This window comes from Mirounga angustirostris, unplaced genomic scaffold (genome assembly GCF_029215605.1).
Source record: "Mirounga angustirostris isolate CCGP_5_RB_7025 unplaced genomic scaffold, mMirAng1.0.hap1 SCAF_13, whole genome shotgun sequence".
NCBI classification, from domain to species: Eukaryota; Metazoa; Chordata; class Mammalia; order Carnivora; family Phocidae; genus Mirounga; species Mirounga angustirostris.
Genome location: NW_026991721.1, coordinates 103,927,074 through 103,943,964, shown reverse-complemented (window position 1 = coordinate 103,943,964; position 16,891 = coordinate 103,927,074). Strand labels below are relative to the sequence as shown.

General features: G+C 38.5%; 1 protein-coding gene across 3 annotated transcripts in view; it reads left to right on the top strand.

Annotated features, from left to right (window-relative positions):
• DDX10 (DEAD-box helicase 10) overlaps positions 1 to 16,891 on the top strand; it is a 329,122-nt gene that overhangs the window by 25,835 nt on the left and 286,396 nt on the right. For 2 of the 3 annotated variants that reach the window (XM_045895095.3, XM_045895094.3), the window contains exons 8-11: positions 631 to 793; positions 3,910 to 3,994; positions 14,495 to 14,596; positions 15,956 to 16,043. In XM_045895095.3, coding sequence (XP_045751051.1) covers positions 631 to 793; positions 3,910 to 3,994; positions 14,495 to 14,596; positions 15,956 to 16,043 — 438 coding nt within the window. The remainder of the gene's footprint in view (positions 1 to 630; positions 794 to 3,909; positions 3,995 to 14,494; positions 14,597 to 15,955; positions 16,044 to 16,891) is intronic. The other variant, XM_064577487.1, reaches the window with a different exon arrangement.

The following is a 16,891-nucleotide window of genomic DNA, read 5'->3' as shown; positions in this document are numbered from 1 at the left end:
GAAAGTTGTAAATATTGATAAGATTATCAAAAGACATTGAAGCATAAAACTATTAAGATAAAATTCTGTGGGGTCAGAAAATTGACCTAAGAGCTCAAGGAGGAAAAGAAAGGCAAAATTTCTTTCTCCTGAGTTTATTTTGTCTTTAATTATTTCTTAAGGACTTACTTTTCTTGTAGTGGTTTTAGGTTCACAGAAAAGTTGAGAGGCCTTCTTTCACACAGGCATGGCCTTCATTATTTTTACCTATTTTAAAAATGATTGTGGGTATCAAATTGCTCTGCTACGTAGAATCTATTGGATACATGTATAGGAAGTTTATTTTAAATTCTCAGCATTTATAATATATCAGAAATTACAGTTTTTGCAACTAAATACATTTGGAAAAATGTCAGCTATCAAGTTGAAAATGTAAGGGGAGCCTATTTTTAAAAAAATTCTCATAGGAAATAATGTGAGTAAGAAGTGCTTGAAGACCTCAACTCTGGACTCCATTTCCCTTTCTGCTCCACATTTTTTAATTGGTGGAACTTGTGCTCCTTAAAGCATTTTTGCTGTTCTTCTCGTGATACGGCTTGCTTTGCTGCTGCTGTCCCGCAGTACCAAACTCCTTTTCCTGTTCATGCCTAGGTTCAGTATCTGTACCGAGTGTTCTGCCGGCTGCGTCCTGGCATCTCTATCCTTGCCCTGCACGGCCGCCAGCAGCAGATGAGGAGGATGGAAGTCTACAACGACTTTGTCCGCAAGAGAGCTGCTGTGCTCTTTGCGACTGATATTGCTGCCAGGGGGCTGGGTAAGAGCTTAGAGAAAATATCCTGGGATCCTGGGTGATCGAACTTGCTGATAAATGGATGGACTGGGGAATTCAGTTTCACTCAAATAATTGGTCCTTCTCTCTTAGAAAAACAAGTAAATTGAATTAAGGCTCTGTCCCTGAAAATTTTGGTCGTATTTTCATCTTTTGTGCTTATTGTTTATGGAAATAATCCTAGAATCCCGAGGAGCCCACAAAATCAAAGGAGGATTAAAGGTTTAAAGACAGGAGGAAAAACTACTCTTGTTTCTTTGAAAATTGGAAACTTGATAAAATGTAACAACTTAACAAGAAAATTTGAAGTCCATTTCTTCACCAAATGTTTTTATTTTAAAAACATACTTAATGTATGTAAGCTTTCAGGAAGCCACTGATACTATTTTACAGCTGATGGGGTATGGAAGTAATTACAGGAAGTAGAGATGTGAGTATATAACATGAGAATAAATAGGTGGTAATTTAGAATTTTCATTTACCTTATATTACTGGCGTGGCAGATTAAACACACACGAAGAATACGTGCAGTGTACCCTTATAGGTACTACCCAGCTTTAGTGACGATCTTTTTCATCTTTTTCATGATCCACTTTTTCTTCCCGTCTCCTTGTTTGTCTTGGAGTATTTTAAAGTGTATTTCAGACATCATATCCATTCATTCCTATGTGACTGGAGGCCGTAGCCAAGTGTGCGTATTTTTAACAAACTATAGAAATGATCCCTGAAAGTATAGTCTTAAGTGTGCGTATTTTTAAACCTCTCTAGCCTATAGCGTTATACCAAGACTTCTGGTAAAATCAGCATTTTGTATTTACCTTGTTTGGGCTATGTAATTGTCTGCTGAGGGAAATGGTGTACCAGTTGTCTCTGATCTTTTACTTTTGTGTTTTTAAGTTAGTAGTTAAGATTTGCTTAGTTTGTGGTCCCAGTTCTGATTTTTCTCAACTGTCCTAGCAGATGTCCCGTGCTTACTTTTCTAACAGTTCAAATGCAGTCTGTTTCTCTCTTCCTTGAGACCCTCTTGCAGCCTCTGTCTCCAGCTCTTACCTGGACTGGCTGCTCCATAAACTTCACGCACATTTGTCATCCTGGGACACGTCTATCCAGATCTCTTTCTCTTTCTTGATTTATTTTCTCATTTTATTTTTAAAAATTTACAGTCTCATTTTCTAGGGTGCCCGGCTGGCTCAGTTGGTGGAGCATGTGACTCTTGGTCTTGGGGTTGTGGGTTTGTGTCCCACACTGGGTGTAGAGATTGCTTAAAAATAAAATCTAAAAAAATAAATCTCGTTCTCTAATAGTTTCTTCAGGAAGGGCTCACGGGAGGTAAATTTGAGTTGTTACATGGCGTGTCCTCTCTCTTGAATGATAGTTGGGATGGGAATAGAATTCTAGGTTGAAATAACTTTATAGTTTTTGCAGATATTTTCATATATTGTTTACACTCAGTTCCACTTTGATATTATGGTAGTTATTAGACACACAACTGCGTTGTCTAATGTGTTAGTAAAAAGCATATACGTTACTATATCAAAAATTTCAGTAAAAAAAAAGCTTATAACCATTTCCTGTATGTTTTGCTTTATGCACATAAAAACATTCTGAGAAGGGGTTCATAGGCTTCAGTTATAGTACAAAAATGTCAAAAACCTCTGTTCTAGCTTATTTTAAAAAGTTTATATGAACATATTCGTAAGTGATCTATAAAGTATTGGGTATATAAAAAGTTTACATAAACAATGTTAAATATGCTAGTGTAGGACTTGCTTTTGAAGTCTTTCCATTTTTTTTTTTTTTAAGATTTTATTTTTAAGTAATCTCTGCATCTGCTGTGGATGGATCACAATCCCAAGATCAAGAGTCACATGTTTTACTTACTGAGCCAGCCAGGCGCCCCAAGTCTTTCCATGTTGACATATAAATATCCAGCGTGTTTTCTAGAGTGTCTCATGGTATGAATTTACCCATTCCTGGAGTAATGAACATTGAAGTTTCAGTCTTTTTATTCTAAAAATGTGCAATGAATATTCTGAAGCTCTGTTCTTAAGTAAGCATCCTAGAATTTCTTTAGAATATACCAGTACCCTTTTAAAACTTTTTAAATTCTGTTTTTTTAAGTGAATTATCACATGCACATGGGTAAAAAGCTAGGAGCCCTGGTAGGCTCTACACATCTTTGCTCTTCAGAAGCAACTCCTTAAATTTCTGTTAGTCTTTTTTTTGTTTTTAGTTTTATATTTTGAAGTGGTATCTTTTACACTGTACTACTTAATTTTTACCGAATTTAGAAAAATTACCAAAGATTTCCTTTTGTTACCTCTCTGTCATTCCTCTTCTGTGTCCCCATCATTGTGTTTTGTTTTAGTGTTCACCCCTTTTCTCTGTTACAGAAATTGATTTGAAATCCTCACAGCAAAATCCACAGATGATTAAAGGTAGTGCTTTTAAGGAGAGCACCCTGAGAACAGGGTGTCTGGAAATGAATGAAAACTTCTGTAGCCAAATATGTGTATGGAATAATTATTGCTGAGAAATGAGAAAAGGGACTTAGAAAGACATCATTAATTTGAATGGGGATGGGAAAAGCAAGTTTTGTAGTTCACCAGGAGCCCATGAGAAGTGGGTTCTTTTAGGTTATTAAATATCAGGGTATTTCATTATTTGTCTGACACAAAGCAATCTCTTCTGTGTCAGATACAAAATAATCTTCATATTCAAACACTTTATCAACGGAGATTGTTTATTATCTCTTGGTTCATGCAATTAATTTTATTTTTAATAAAGTTCACAGATGAGTTTGATGTGATGGAAAGCCCTGGCAAGTGGGGATACTGTAAAATAAAAAGAGTGGATCACCTGGGTGCTTCAGTAGGTTAAGCATCTGCCTTCAGCTTGTGTCATGATCCCAGGGTCCTGGAATGGAGCCCGCATCTGGCTCCCTGCTCAGCAGGGAGTCTGCTTCTCCCTCTCCCTCTGCCCCTCCCCCTGCTCATTCTCTCTCTCTCAAATAAATAAGTAAAATCTTTAAAAAAAATAAAAATAGTACAGCAGGGTAGATCCTGAAACTGATTTCCTAACTTGACATTCCTTCTCTACAGATTTCCCAGCTGTGAATTGGGTTCTTCAGTTTGATTGTCCAGAGGATGCCAACACATATATTCACAGAGCAGGTAGAACTGCCAGGTAGGTGTGCTGACTCAGTTCTTTGCTATTGCATTTGGGAGATGTATGCTGTTGATAGAATGGTTAACTGGTTAGCATCTTTCCGGAGAGCATTTGGTAATAATTATTGAAGCCTTAGAGTTCCTCCTCATGCCTCACATTCCACATTGAAACACTGATCTTAATAAAAACAGATGGGTTAAGTTTCAGTAAAGATGTTCATCTTATTGACCTTTGTAATGGTTAAGAATTGGAAACCATCTAAATAATCCTAGTAGCATTATGAGTAATTATGGTTAGCCACAGATGGACTATTTCTTTGGATTTACCTTGTAGCGTTTACTTTCTCATCGGAACTGGATGAGTTATGTATAACATGGCTGTCAGTGAGACACTGATACTTGATGTTGGAAGAGACACCACCTGTTGGTCTACCTGGTCCAACAGTTACTTCCGATTTTTAAGTCTCAACTTGAGCTGAATGGTTTCCCAGGGATGGCAGGATCTTTAGACCCAAGATATAAACCATCTTCCAAGCAATATGTGTCATTCTCCAGTAGGCTTGCTCTTCTGCTTGCTCTGTGTCCCTTCCAGTAAGTGGCCCCAAGTGTCCCCTATCCCTTGTTTACCTAGTAAATATCTTTAATGTGTAGTTATTTTAAATTTCTTTGAATCCATAGTTTCTGGATGGCTTTGTAGAAAAAAAATTTTTTTTTTTTTGTCGTATTTGGTGAATTTTGTTGTATGTTTTGGCTGATGTGAAGGGGTTTTTCATGTCTTTCTGTAGCCTGAGAACAAGTAGAGCTCTCCTTTTGTTCATTTTTAATCTTCATAACATGTTTGATGCTTGATTCACATTTATCTTGTGGGCCATTAAACGTGGGCTATAATCAAAATGTACTCCAGCACATTTCTTTTGTCCAGCGTGAAGGGAGCGAAAAGTACAATAGTGAAAAATAAAGCTATTTAAAAATAGGATTTATGTACTTCAGGGTCAAAAGTGTTTTTATTGCAATTAACAATATAATTTGAACAAGAAGTGGAGTTAGAAGTGGGTTCTGTATATGGCGTCATTGTACCTTCAGACAGACTTGCCTGTAGACTGGTGACATTTTGGTTTCTCATGGAGTCTAAGGAAATCGGACCTGGGCAGAACAGAGGTCTTGTTTTCCATTTTATAGGAAGGTGGGTGGTGTGTCAGTGATCTTCGTCTGAGTACATGTTTGGGTTATCTTTCATAGTGAGAGACTCAGAAGTGGTAGGTAGTGGTTGGTGGAATGAATGTTCTCCACTGTTTCTTGCTCCTCAGTAAATGTGTAGTGTGTATGAATTTATACATGTATCCGTGCACACATTTACATTTTAGATAACGTGGGACGTGGCCTCTCACGAGCATACTGCTCCAGGGGCACACAGGCTTGTTAGTTGTGCCATTTGGTGTTGATGTAGACAGGGCAAATGGATTCTTTATAGAACACTTTATTTATTTGATTTGATTTATTTGTCAGAGAGAGAGAGCACGAGAGCGCACAAGCAGGGGGAGGGGCAGAGGGAGAAGCAGGCTCCGTGCTGAGCAGGGAGCCTGATGCGGGGCTCGATCCCAGGACCTGGAGGTTATGACCTGAGCCGAAGGTGGTTGCTTAACTGACTGAGCCATTCTATAGAACACCAGTGATTCTTACTTTATGAAGATGATGGGACATCTCATTGCATCAGAAAACAGTTCACCAAAGAGGATTATTTCAGGGTTTTTGGTTCCCAGAGAGGTTGTTGAAAATCTTACGTAGTCAAACATACCAGGGTGAACGTTAAATTGGTCCTAATGACTGGCGATGAAGAGTAGCTACAGAAACATCACGATTTTGTTTGAAGAGAAAATACTAATTTGAAAAACTATTGTAATTTCTAATGCCATTAGTTTTTAAAGTACAAGTGTGTTTGATCCCTGTAACCAATTAAAAATGTTTGAATCGACTCTTAGATGAGTAGCCAGTGGAAATGTTTAGGATATGCAGTGCTTATTTTTTCTTGGGCAGTTTAATAAAAAAAATAGCGAAATTGCAGTTTAAAAGTTGCCATTAATGGGCTTACAGATAATTAGAAAGTTTCGTGGGCCATGAGACTGGATGATTGAATCGAATAAGGCTAAATTAAAATTTGAAACTAATTAAAATCCTGTGTTTATGCTGTAATTAAAACTGGGTTGCCAGATAGTGTTTACTTGTGGAAGTGAGCTGTAATATATGAATATAGAGAAATGAATTCAGTGCTTTGTGGCAAAACAGCTAAGGTCTGAAGAATCTTTTTTTCCTTACTGTGTTTTAGCTGAGTGAAAATAGTGATTCTGGTACTTGCCTTGAGGTACTTTGTTTTAATTAATTCACCAAAAATTCTCTTGATCCTTAGTTTTGAGAAAAGCTTTGTCTTTTTTCCTTAACCATCCACACCCCTTTTAACAAAATGATCTCATTTAGAGACAGGTGAGGCAAGGAATATGAATATAATTTTATCAAGCTGTATTCTGTGATGCATTGTACTTAAAAATGATAGTCTTTTAAAAAAATTAACATATAATGTAATATTTGTTTCAGGGATACGGGTCTGTGATTTATCAGTCTTACACAATTCACAGCACTCACCATAGTACATACCCTCCCCAGTGTCCATCACCCAGCCACCCCATCCCTCCCACCCCCCTCCACTCCAGCAACCCTCAGTTGGTTTCCTGAGATTAAGAGTCTCTTATGGTTTGTCTCCCTCTCTGGTTTCATCTTGTTTCATTTTTCCCTCCCTTCCCCTATGATCCTCTGTTTTGTTTCTCAAATTCCTCATATCATTGAGATCATGATACTTATCTTTCTCTGATTAATTTATTTCGCTTAGCATAATACCCTCTAGTTCCATCCACATCATAGCAAATGACAAACTTTCTTTTTTTGATGGCTGCATAATATTCCATTGTGTGTGTGTGTATGTGTGTGTGTGTATACATATATACCACATCTTCTTTATCCATTCATCTGTTGATGGACATCTAGGCTCTTTCCATAGTTTGGCTATTGTGGACATTGCTGCTATAAACATTGGGGTGCATGTGCCCCTTTGGATCACTACATTTGTATCTTTGCGGTAAATACCCAGTAGTGCAGTTGCTGGGTCGTATGGTAGCTCTGTTTTCAACTTTCTGAGGACCCTCCATACTGTTTTCCAGAGTGGCTGCACCAGCTTGCATTCCTACCAACAGTGTAGGAGGGTTCCCCTTTCTCCGCATCCTCGCCAACATCTGTCGTAAAAACAGTCTTTAGTGCTTGCAGTTTTTGGTACTCATAAAACCAAGCTTTTCCATTTCTTAAGATAATGCCCGTTTGAAAATAAAAAAATTGGGAATGGAAAGTAGGCATATATCAGATACTCCCCCCTTTTTAAAAAAGTTTTTAATTAATTTTTTTAAAAGTAGGCTCCTCCCAGTGTGCAACACTTGAACTCACAACCCTGAGGTCAAGAGCCGAGCTGAGATCAAGTGTTGGATGCTTAACCGACTGAGCCACCCAGGCACTCCACTCACCCCACTCGTTTTTTTTAAATGCTTTTATTTGGGCAGTAGAGGTCCGTGGACGTAAGATGTGAGTTATTATATAACTGTTCATATATAACCATTGGGAGTTTAAATATAAAAGGTGAGAGTCAGTGCCTGGCTGGCTCAGTCGGTAGAGCATGCCACTCTTGATCTCAGGTTCGTCAGTTCAAGCCCCACGTTGGGCCTAGAGCTTACTTAAAAAAAAAGAAAGATGAGTTTATGTATGTGCACCTGTTGTAAAATAATTCCGGTGGTATTCCAGCGAGCCTTACTTGCCTGAGCTCAGACTTTTGGGAGTGATGTGCCTAGCAGAATGTGGTTCCACTAGGGGGCAGCAGAGGCCAACTCTTTGTATTGCACACTCTCCGGCAGGAGTTTAGATCAGTAACAGTGAAGATGAAGATGCAAAGTAGTTAAAATTTCTGCTGTGATAACTTTGAAGAGTTTATGGTTTGTGGAAAATACTGGTACTTTATGGGATAGATAATAAAGATAATTTTTTAAAAGTGTCCTTAATTTTTTTGTAAATTGAAGTAATAAAAATGGAAAAGACAATTTCCATGAGCCTTAATTTACTGAGGGTTACCCTGAATATCTTAGGTATGAGATGGGAGCAATCCCTGCTAGTGAAAATTCTTGCTTCTTTAATTCCTTTAGCTTAGATTGACGAAGATCCTGTCTTCAGCCTGCTTCTAGGTACATAATGGTTCTTTACATGGCCTTCTGCCTTGGCCTAGTTGCCATTTAGAATTTAAAGTTTTTTTAAAAGGGCAAAACCAGTTCTTTATTTTGCATCAAGAAGCATTGGGCTGGGATCTGGCCAGGATAGCTACCGAGGTGGATAAGTGGGCTGATATTTCTCAGGAGTCGGTTAGCTCCAGGCGCTTCCCCCTTGCTCTCCTGCTGTCTGTTCTCAACACAGCAGGCAGAGTGATCCTTTTAAACACAAGTCAGATCATGTCCGCCCTCTGATGGCTGCTTCTTCACTCCGAATAAAAGCCAGTGACTCGATATTATTTAGCCTCCGCCCAACCTTAACTTTCTATTCCCCACTGTCCCTATGATCCACACTAGTTGAGCTCTTTCTCCTTCATGCTGGGTCTTTCTGACTCTACAACTCCTGTTCTTGGCAGTGTGCCCAAACCAGATGTTTTCATTTAGTGAAATCTAGTGGCTGCTACTCCCAGGTGGGGCTTCCAGAAGGCGTGGAGGCCAGATGCTGGGAGAAGGAAGGTAGATATCTTTATTTAAATTTGTTGCCATTCATGGTCATGAAGATAACTAAAAATAGGTGCATTTCCTTCTTTAGTTGGATTATGAGAGACAAATACCCCATAGTTGATCAACACTATCCTTAAAAGTCAAGAAATTTAGGTTCGGATCTGGCTCTGTCACCCGATGGCTTTGGACCCTTTGACCAGTTCTTAATCTCTTTAAGCCTCAATTTCTTCTATATAATGGGGTTAATCATCTCTTTCAGTAGTTTCCAGAAAGTGTAATTTCAGGTAGTATAATTTTTAGACACTACTTTTATGTGTGTTTTCTTCTTGTTTTTAATGTATTAAAACTTACTTTAGTCTTTTTTTAAATTCTGGGGACAGAGTTGATAGACTGTAATGATTTCTACCCTTTCTCTGTGAACTCCCTAAATCCTCATTCTTCATCAGTTTGTTAGAAGCTTTCCACGCAACAAACGTTAGCCAGCTTGATTTCTTTCCAGTTACCGTGAACTTTGTTTGTCAAACTGTTGAGCCTCTTGTGGTGTACCTCCTTGTATTTCCAAGATCTTACGCTACACGTGACTTTATTTTTCCCAGAATATTTCCCAGTCTGTCCTTTTCTCTTCAATCTAGTGTAGAGTCTTTAGATATTCTGTGAGTCAGAGATCCCCCTTTTCCCAGTATAAGCTGTCCTTTGTGCCACGTTGTGCAGGAGGAACAGAACAGTTGGAGTCTGAGTCCTGTGGCCGTCTGTGTGCATCTGCAGGGCTGACTGCACTGTTGTCCTCAGTGACAGGCGCTCGTGGGGCTGGTTGCTGCAGGTAAGGCGAAGGCGTAGGGAGGAGAGAAGGAGATGCAGGGAGGGGGACAGAAAGAAGGACTTGGGATAGCAGAGTGTGCCCAAGAGTTGTCTCTGTTTCTCCACCTCCTGGTCCCTCCTCATATCGTGAACAACGACTCGTATGTTAAGAATCACAGGTATAGAACTTTAGATTCTGAAGGGACCTGGATTGTCTCCTTCAAACTATTAATTTATAAATAAGAATGCAATGTATGGTGATAAAGTGACTTCTTATCCACGGTTGTAAAGCTAATGAATAGTACAGCTGGGGCTTGGGTTCAGTTCTTTTGACTCTAAATCCAGTCTGCTTATACAACCTCTGGTGGTTTGTTTGCATCTGTTAACAAATATTTAGTGAGGAGCTTTTAGGTACAAATGTATGGTAAGTAGGAAACGTGCATTCATATATGTCCTCAAATTTACTGGCTGAGATAAGGAAGTACCCTAATATTGGTAGTACTAAGATGTGTTCAGTGAAGTGAGAATGACACAAAAGATGTTGATTTGATTTGATTTTTTTTTTAAAAGATTTTATTTATTTATTTGACAGAGACACAGAGAGGGAGAAGCAGGCTTCCCTTGGAGCAGGGAGCCCAATGTGGGGCTCGATCCCAGGACCCCAGGGTCATGACCTGAGCTGAAGGCAGTCACTTAACCGACTGAGCCACCCAGGCGCCCAAAAGATGTTGATTTTAAAGCATATACATTTTGGGGCGCCTGGGTGGCTCAGTCGGTTAAGCGACTGCCTTCGGCTCAGGTGATGGTTCCAGGGTCCTGGGATTGAGCCCCGCATCGGGCTCCCTGCTTGGTGGGAAGCCTGCTTCTCCCTCTCCCACTCCCCCTGCTTGTGTTCCCTGTCTCACTGTTTCTCTCTCTTTCTCTGTCAATTAAATAAATAAATAAAATCTTAAAAAAAAAGCATATACATTTTTTGTTTTCTACTTCATAATAACTTGTGTTTTGTTACAAAAATAGTGTTTATTCACTATATAGATTCTAGATGTTGGCAGAACATACCACCTACATCTCACTACCTAGAAAAATTTTCATATATGTTTGCATACGTATTTTTAAAATTACAAGAAGGGAATTATTCTAGCAGATTCTCTTCCAGCCTGATCTGTAACTTGGAGAACCAGGCTGGGAGAACTGAGAATAGCCAGGCAGTCGTAAACACTGCCAGATCTTGCTACAGCAGTAGTTGGAAGTCTGAATGGACAAAGTTTAAGGGAGACTTAAAGTCTCAGCTAGAGTGGAGTTGGTGTGTTGGGGAATAGGCATTGGAGTGTTGAGGACTAGTGGTTATTGGATAGAAGGCAAATTATTGTCAGAACGGCAGGACTTTTTCTCCTTCCTCTGGCCAGAGTTTGTTTTGAGGTTATTTCAGTGGAAGAATTACCACTGGGACCCAGAAGTCAGTGGTCTGCATCTCCCAAGTTTAGCTAGGAAATGTTAGTGAGCTGTAGGATGTGAAGGTAAGCTTCTTGGTGTCAGACAATCATGATCAACCTATTAAGGATCCTTCTTTCAGGAGGGAGTCCTGGTAGAGCTGAAAAAGGTAATGAACTGGAAGTTTAAAGCCTCTGATATATAATGATTAGCCAGTGGTTTTTGTTTTTTTTCTAGATTTTTTTTTTAATAGTTTCCTGGTCTTTTCCAGAAATTTATTTGCCTCTTCTACCAGTTGCTTGCATATAAAAGACTGGTAAATTAATGTAAAATGAAGTTCCTCCTAAATTCTAACGGGATACATAAATGTAACATGGTATTACTACTGATGGTGAAAATGAGATTTTTTTTGTTGTGTTTCAGATTCAGGGCTTCTTATTTGGTGCCTAGAATGTTTCTTACAATAACCTGTCTAATATGGAGTTCCAGAATGTAGATCACGTGAAGAACATTTATTTCTCTTTATACTTATACCAAGCCTCAGTCCTTGGATATTGCTTTTGAAATATAAAAAGCTAGCTCGTGGGTAAATAGACTATCCTTGTAAGCATTTGAAAAAAGAAAAGAAGAGAAAAGTGCTTCTGGCTTCTTTTTAGATACGTTTTTATTTCTGAAATGAAAGCTTACCAGAAATTTTTGGGTATTGGTGTGGGGGAGATATTTGTGCTTTATGTTGTTACAGGGAAAAGATGTGTGTGATGTTGAATAGTTAAAGTGGCCAGTGATGATCTTTTTGATAGATGCTTGCCTTGTGGGATTTGACTTGGGACATTTTTTCCCTTTTCCTTTGGGAATTTTGTTCTTTTAAATTTCAGTGTTGCACTCTGTCTTAACCTTGTGCAGATCTATCTGTCATTTAGCTTGTTATGGTTGTAAAAGTTTGGATATGGCCCTTGTGTGACTTGACTCCTGATCTATTATTCCAGGTTATCGCTGGGTGGATGAATGGGTAGACAAGATAGATGTAATGATTAGGCTTATTATTCCTGCTTCTTAGTCTGAAGATCCGAGGGCTTCGGCGGATGCTGTTTTGATACCTTCGAGATTTCTCTTTACCTCTGTACTGGCTTTGGAGGTTGAGAGGCTCTCAGATCCCTTGTCTGCTCTGGATGTCACCTCACTACTTCATATACTGGTGATTTCTGCCTTCACAGATGATTTAGTCCAACACTGCTTAGGGGAAATGCTTTGAATTCATATTTCTTCATAGTAAATGATGACGAAACATTTTGAATTATAATAGTTGGTGTTGAAATACAATGAGGAAGTATTTGGTATTAGTTTCTCATTTATGAAACAGTAAAAGGAGTAAATGTATGTTCAGCTTTACTCCTTTCTCTCCCTGTGTAATGCACATGCATTTAGAAACCCTAGAAAAGCTAATCACGAAGAAGGTGCAACTTCTACTGGACTTGCTCAAATGCTGCCTTTTCTCCCTGGAAAACTTGACTCTCCCCTAATGTTTGACTAATTCCTAATTTTTTAGGTCTTTGCTCGTAGATGTCATTTGCTTAGGGTAGTTTTCTTGACTCCTGGACAACATTCAGTAGCGCTCTCTTGTGTCTTTACAGCTTCCTGGATGCCTACCGTCACACCCATGCCACTTCATTGTTAGTTCCTGGTTTTACTGTCTGTCCCTAGTAGTCTGTGAGCTCTGTGACAGCCAGAACTATGTCAGTTTTAGTGCCTGGCATTTAGTGGCCCCTTAAAATTTTGTTAAATTTATGAATTAAAGAGAACTTTTAGCACTTTCGATAGGTTTTATTTCATACTTTTCTCTGTGTGTACGCATGTATACATACAGATATTTCTGTAAAGATATTACACTGGAATTTCACCTTGTGTGTAGGAGTGCAGTTGTGAAATCAGCACGAGGTGAAAATTGCTCTTCTGTCTTTCTGGTACCTACAGTAAGTCAACACAGTCAGTTTTCCCCTCCAGTGTTCAGTGATAAAATTGTACTTGCGTACAGTGGTATTCTAGCTCTCTAGACACAGGCGTCCAGAGTCCTCCAAAACCAGGCTCTGATGTCCCTTTCTGGCAATCTTTTTTGCTGTTCATTTAGTTACACTGGCTTCCGTTGCATTTCTCCTATCTTTAGTGAATCTACATTTGCCTTGTATTTTCTGATTTCTACTCCTTTGTTCATGCTATTCTACCCCTTTGGAAAACCTTAGCGTTTCCCTTTTTGTATTGACTTTCAAAGTCCTCCTCAGATTCCTTCTGCTCTGACAGGTTTGTGTTTCTCTGGCTGATCCTGAGTGGTCTCTTTCCACTTCTGAGTTTGTGGCATTTATTGCCCCTGGTAGTCCTTTTACGTTTAGTGGTGTACCATCTCGGGGGACGTTCTGTGGGATCTCTTGCTTTTGTGTGTGTTTGTGTTTTCTAGTCGGCTAGATTGTTAGATCACTGAAGACAGGGCTATTTTTCTATTTCTTTGTGGTGTTCGCAGTTTAGGCCTGGCACCTTTCTCACTAAATAATTTATTTATATATAAAAATTTGCATGAACCCTGAACAGAGTGTTTGATGAGAATACTTCTTGTTTTGTTTCTTTTAAAAAAAATTCCACAAACCCCCAATTCCATTTTGTCTTTCTGCTTGCACACAATGGCTGACACTGAGTTATCGGGGAAATCTGTATGCAGGTGGCACAAAAAGCTCAAGTAACTGTGGGTGCATTGTGGCCCACTTAAATAGAAATTCTGATGGTATAGTGTGAAATAAGAATTTTACTAGGTAAAGGAAGAGAAGCACGTGAATTGGAGGTTGGTTTTTCATTTGAGCAGAGATCCATTTCTTAAAACTGACACCATTAAACAAGGTTACTCCCAAGGTATAAAATCCCCAGAAAGATGATTTGATTTCCTTAATGTACTGGGTACCATGTTTCTTAAATTACTAATTATATTACAATTCTCTTGTGGCTTGAATGGGAAATTGTCTTTTTTCTATAGGTAGAGAGCTATTTAAGAAATTCTTTTTAGGGGCTCCTGAGTGGCTTAGTCCTTTAAGCTTCTGCCTCTTGATTCTGGCTCAGGTCATGATCTCAGGGTTGTGAGATCGAGCCCCGTGTCAGGCTCTGTGCTGGGCATGGAGCCTGCTTAAGATGCTCTCTCTCCATTTCCCTCTGCCCCTCTGTCCTTAAAGAAAAAAAAAAAAAAAGAAAAATTCTTTTTAGTTGATTTGTTTCTTAGGATCTGGCTCTCCTGTGGTACAGCTTAAAAGTCACTCAGAATTATAATTAGTGGTGAAATTTTGGAAAAGATGCACAGAGCCCTAGTTTTCTCTTGTCACAGAAGTTAAAAAAAAAATGGTATTCCTAATATTTACTAATTAGGTGAAGTTGCTTCTGTGTTACCTATTCATCAGACTATTAAAATATAAAATGCAGATTGCACTGATGTGGAAGAGATTTTTTGTTTATTTGTTTAGGTACAAAGAGGATGGTGAAGCCTTATTAATTTTGCTTCCCTCAGAAGAAAAAGGGATGGTGCAGCAGCTTCTCCAGAAGAAAGTGCCTGTGAAGGATATCAAGTAAGAACTGCTGGGTGTCTTGATGTGATTGTTAGGAGAACAGAGGCACAGAACTATTATGCTGAATTATGTACACTTAATTCCCTTCTCCCTCTTGTCTTCTGCTGTCTGATTTGTGACTTTTGTTTGCTTTTTTTTAAACAAGTTTTCAAAGACTTCATGGAGAAAATAAGATGAAACAGAGAACTAGTTACCTTCAACAGGCGTTGGGAGTTGAGAGGATTATACCTCTTGGATGAGATTTGTAGGGTTATGTGTCCATTTTGGAGGATTATTCTGTCTGTTGAAGATATTTAGATTGTCAGCAGAATTGGTCAGGATCAGAGTTTCACCTGCACTGGGGTCCTTGAAACACCGTGGCTTTACTTGGAAGGAAATAACTTGGAGGGTGTTTAGGTGGAGGGTGGGGTGGAGGGGTTGGATAAGGGTTCGATGAGTTGTTAATTGTTGAAACCCACTGAGGGTTTTCTACCTTTTGTGTCTTTGATTTTGTGTGTGATTTTATAATTAAAAGAAAGTAAAGAACACCTTATCCATCCCCAATTACCACCACCTTGGCTTTGTAGAAGCAAAGTAGTTCAGTCGAAACTCAGGGAAACAAGTGGGATTTCTTTTGTGAGACATAGACTCCAAAAAGAATTTCATTCTTTCCTATAGCCTCCCTTGGAGGAGTTAAGTAATGATTCTGTTATTGTGCCTAATCTCCAAGTAAGGAAAACATTATTTATGTCTTTTGGTTACTTATTTATTATTTGAAACTAGTTTTATAATATTTGACTGAAAATGGAAGAACTTACAAAAATGACATTAGATTTCATATATTTTATTTCATGGCAGTAGATCTCCCATGAGGGGCTATTTTCCAACTTCATGGATATAAGAAGTAACCAATGATAATTGGATGTTAACCTTAGTATTTTTCACTCAGGATGGGGTGTTGAGAAAAGATTTCTGATCTTGATCTTTCCCCCCCTGCATTATGTATAATATGTGAGAATCAAATTTATGTCTGGTGTAATTTCAGTCTACTCTGGCTCCTAGATGAGAAATAATGTTATAGATTTAAAAATATTGAGGGGCGCCTGGGTGGCTCAGTCCTTAGGCATCTGCTTTCGGCTCAGGTCATTATCCCAGGGTCCTGAGATCAAGCCCCACATTGGGCTCCCTGCTCAGCGGGAAACCTGCTTCTCCCTCTCCCACTCCCCCTGCTTGTGTTCCCTCTCTCGCTGTGTCTCTCTCTGTCAAATAAATAAATAAAATCTTAAAAAAAAATATTGAGAAAAATAGGAAAATGCTATATGCTATCTTCAGTTTCTAAAATTGAGATGTCCTAGCTTAACCTTTTTTTTTGTTACAAAGAATCAACCCAGAAAAACTTATCGACATCCAGAAAAAATTGGAATCATTTTTAGCACAAGATCAAGATTTAAAAGAAAGAGCTCAAAGGGTAAGTCATTGGTAAATTGGATACCTTAGTTGGAATGGACCATATAATAAAGTTAAAATTCGTTTTCTATTACTTCTAGGTTTCATGGTTATGCTTCAGATATTCAGGTAGTACAATTTGCAGATAACTTTATCATATTCTTTAACTTTTAAAAAGATTATGTATTTCTTAGAGTAACCCGGGAAACTGTCAGTCAGCTCTGTGCTTCTTTAGCAAACTTACTGTAATTTCTTAATATTAGGTTAAATTTCTAGAAAGCGTAGCACTTTTACTAAATTGTCTTTAGGAATGAAATTTTTGTCTATAAATATGACTTAATGTTCCCAAATTACTCTTTTGACTTAAAAATCCTTTTGATTAGCAAATACAAAGAATTCTCACTTTCAGTTAAACTTACTTGTTAGTTCTTAGAGCGCCCAGCAATAGATGCTTTAGGAAAGGAAGAAGGGAAATAGTTTTGGGTTGTGCTTACAGCTACCCAGTTTTTAAATGGACAAATATTTGAGTCCCAGTTACAAAGCTCTTTTCACCATGCTTTTACTTTCATTCAGGTTATGAGATCTACATAGGATCTCTATCTCTGCATCTCCCATAACATATCAGCAGTGAGTTAAGAGAGTTAGGATTCAGAAGTTGGATTCTATTTCAGCAGATAGATGAAGTGAGGGGAAGGAAGTAAGAGGAGATGTGGAAAGAGCATCCTAAGTAGATAAGGAGTCTGAGCAGAAAAACGGTCAGTAGTAAGGCTTTTATGTTATGGTTTGGAAACTGGATATTCTCGGGAAGGAAGTTTTATTTAAAAGCAGATCTTACATTTCTTTTTAAAAATTAACTTATGTTGTATTTTA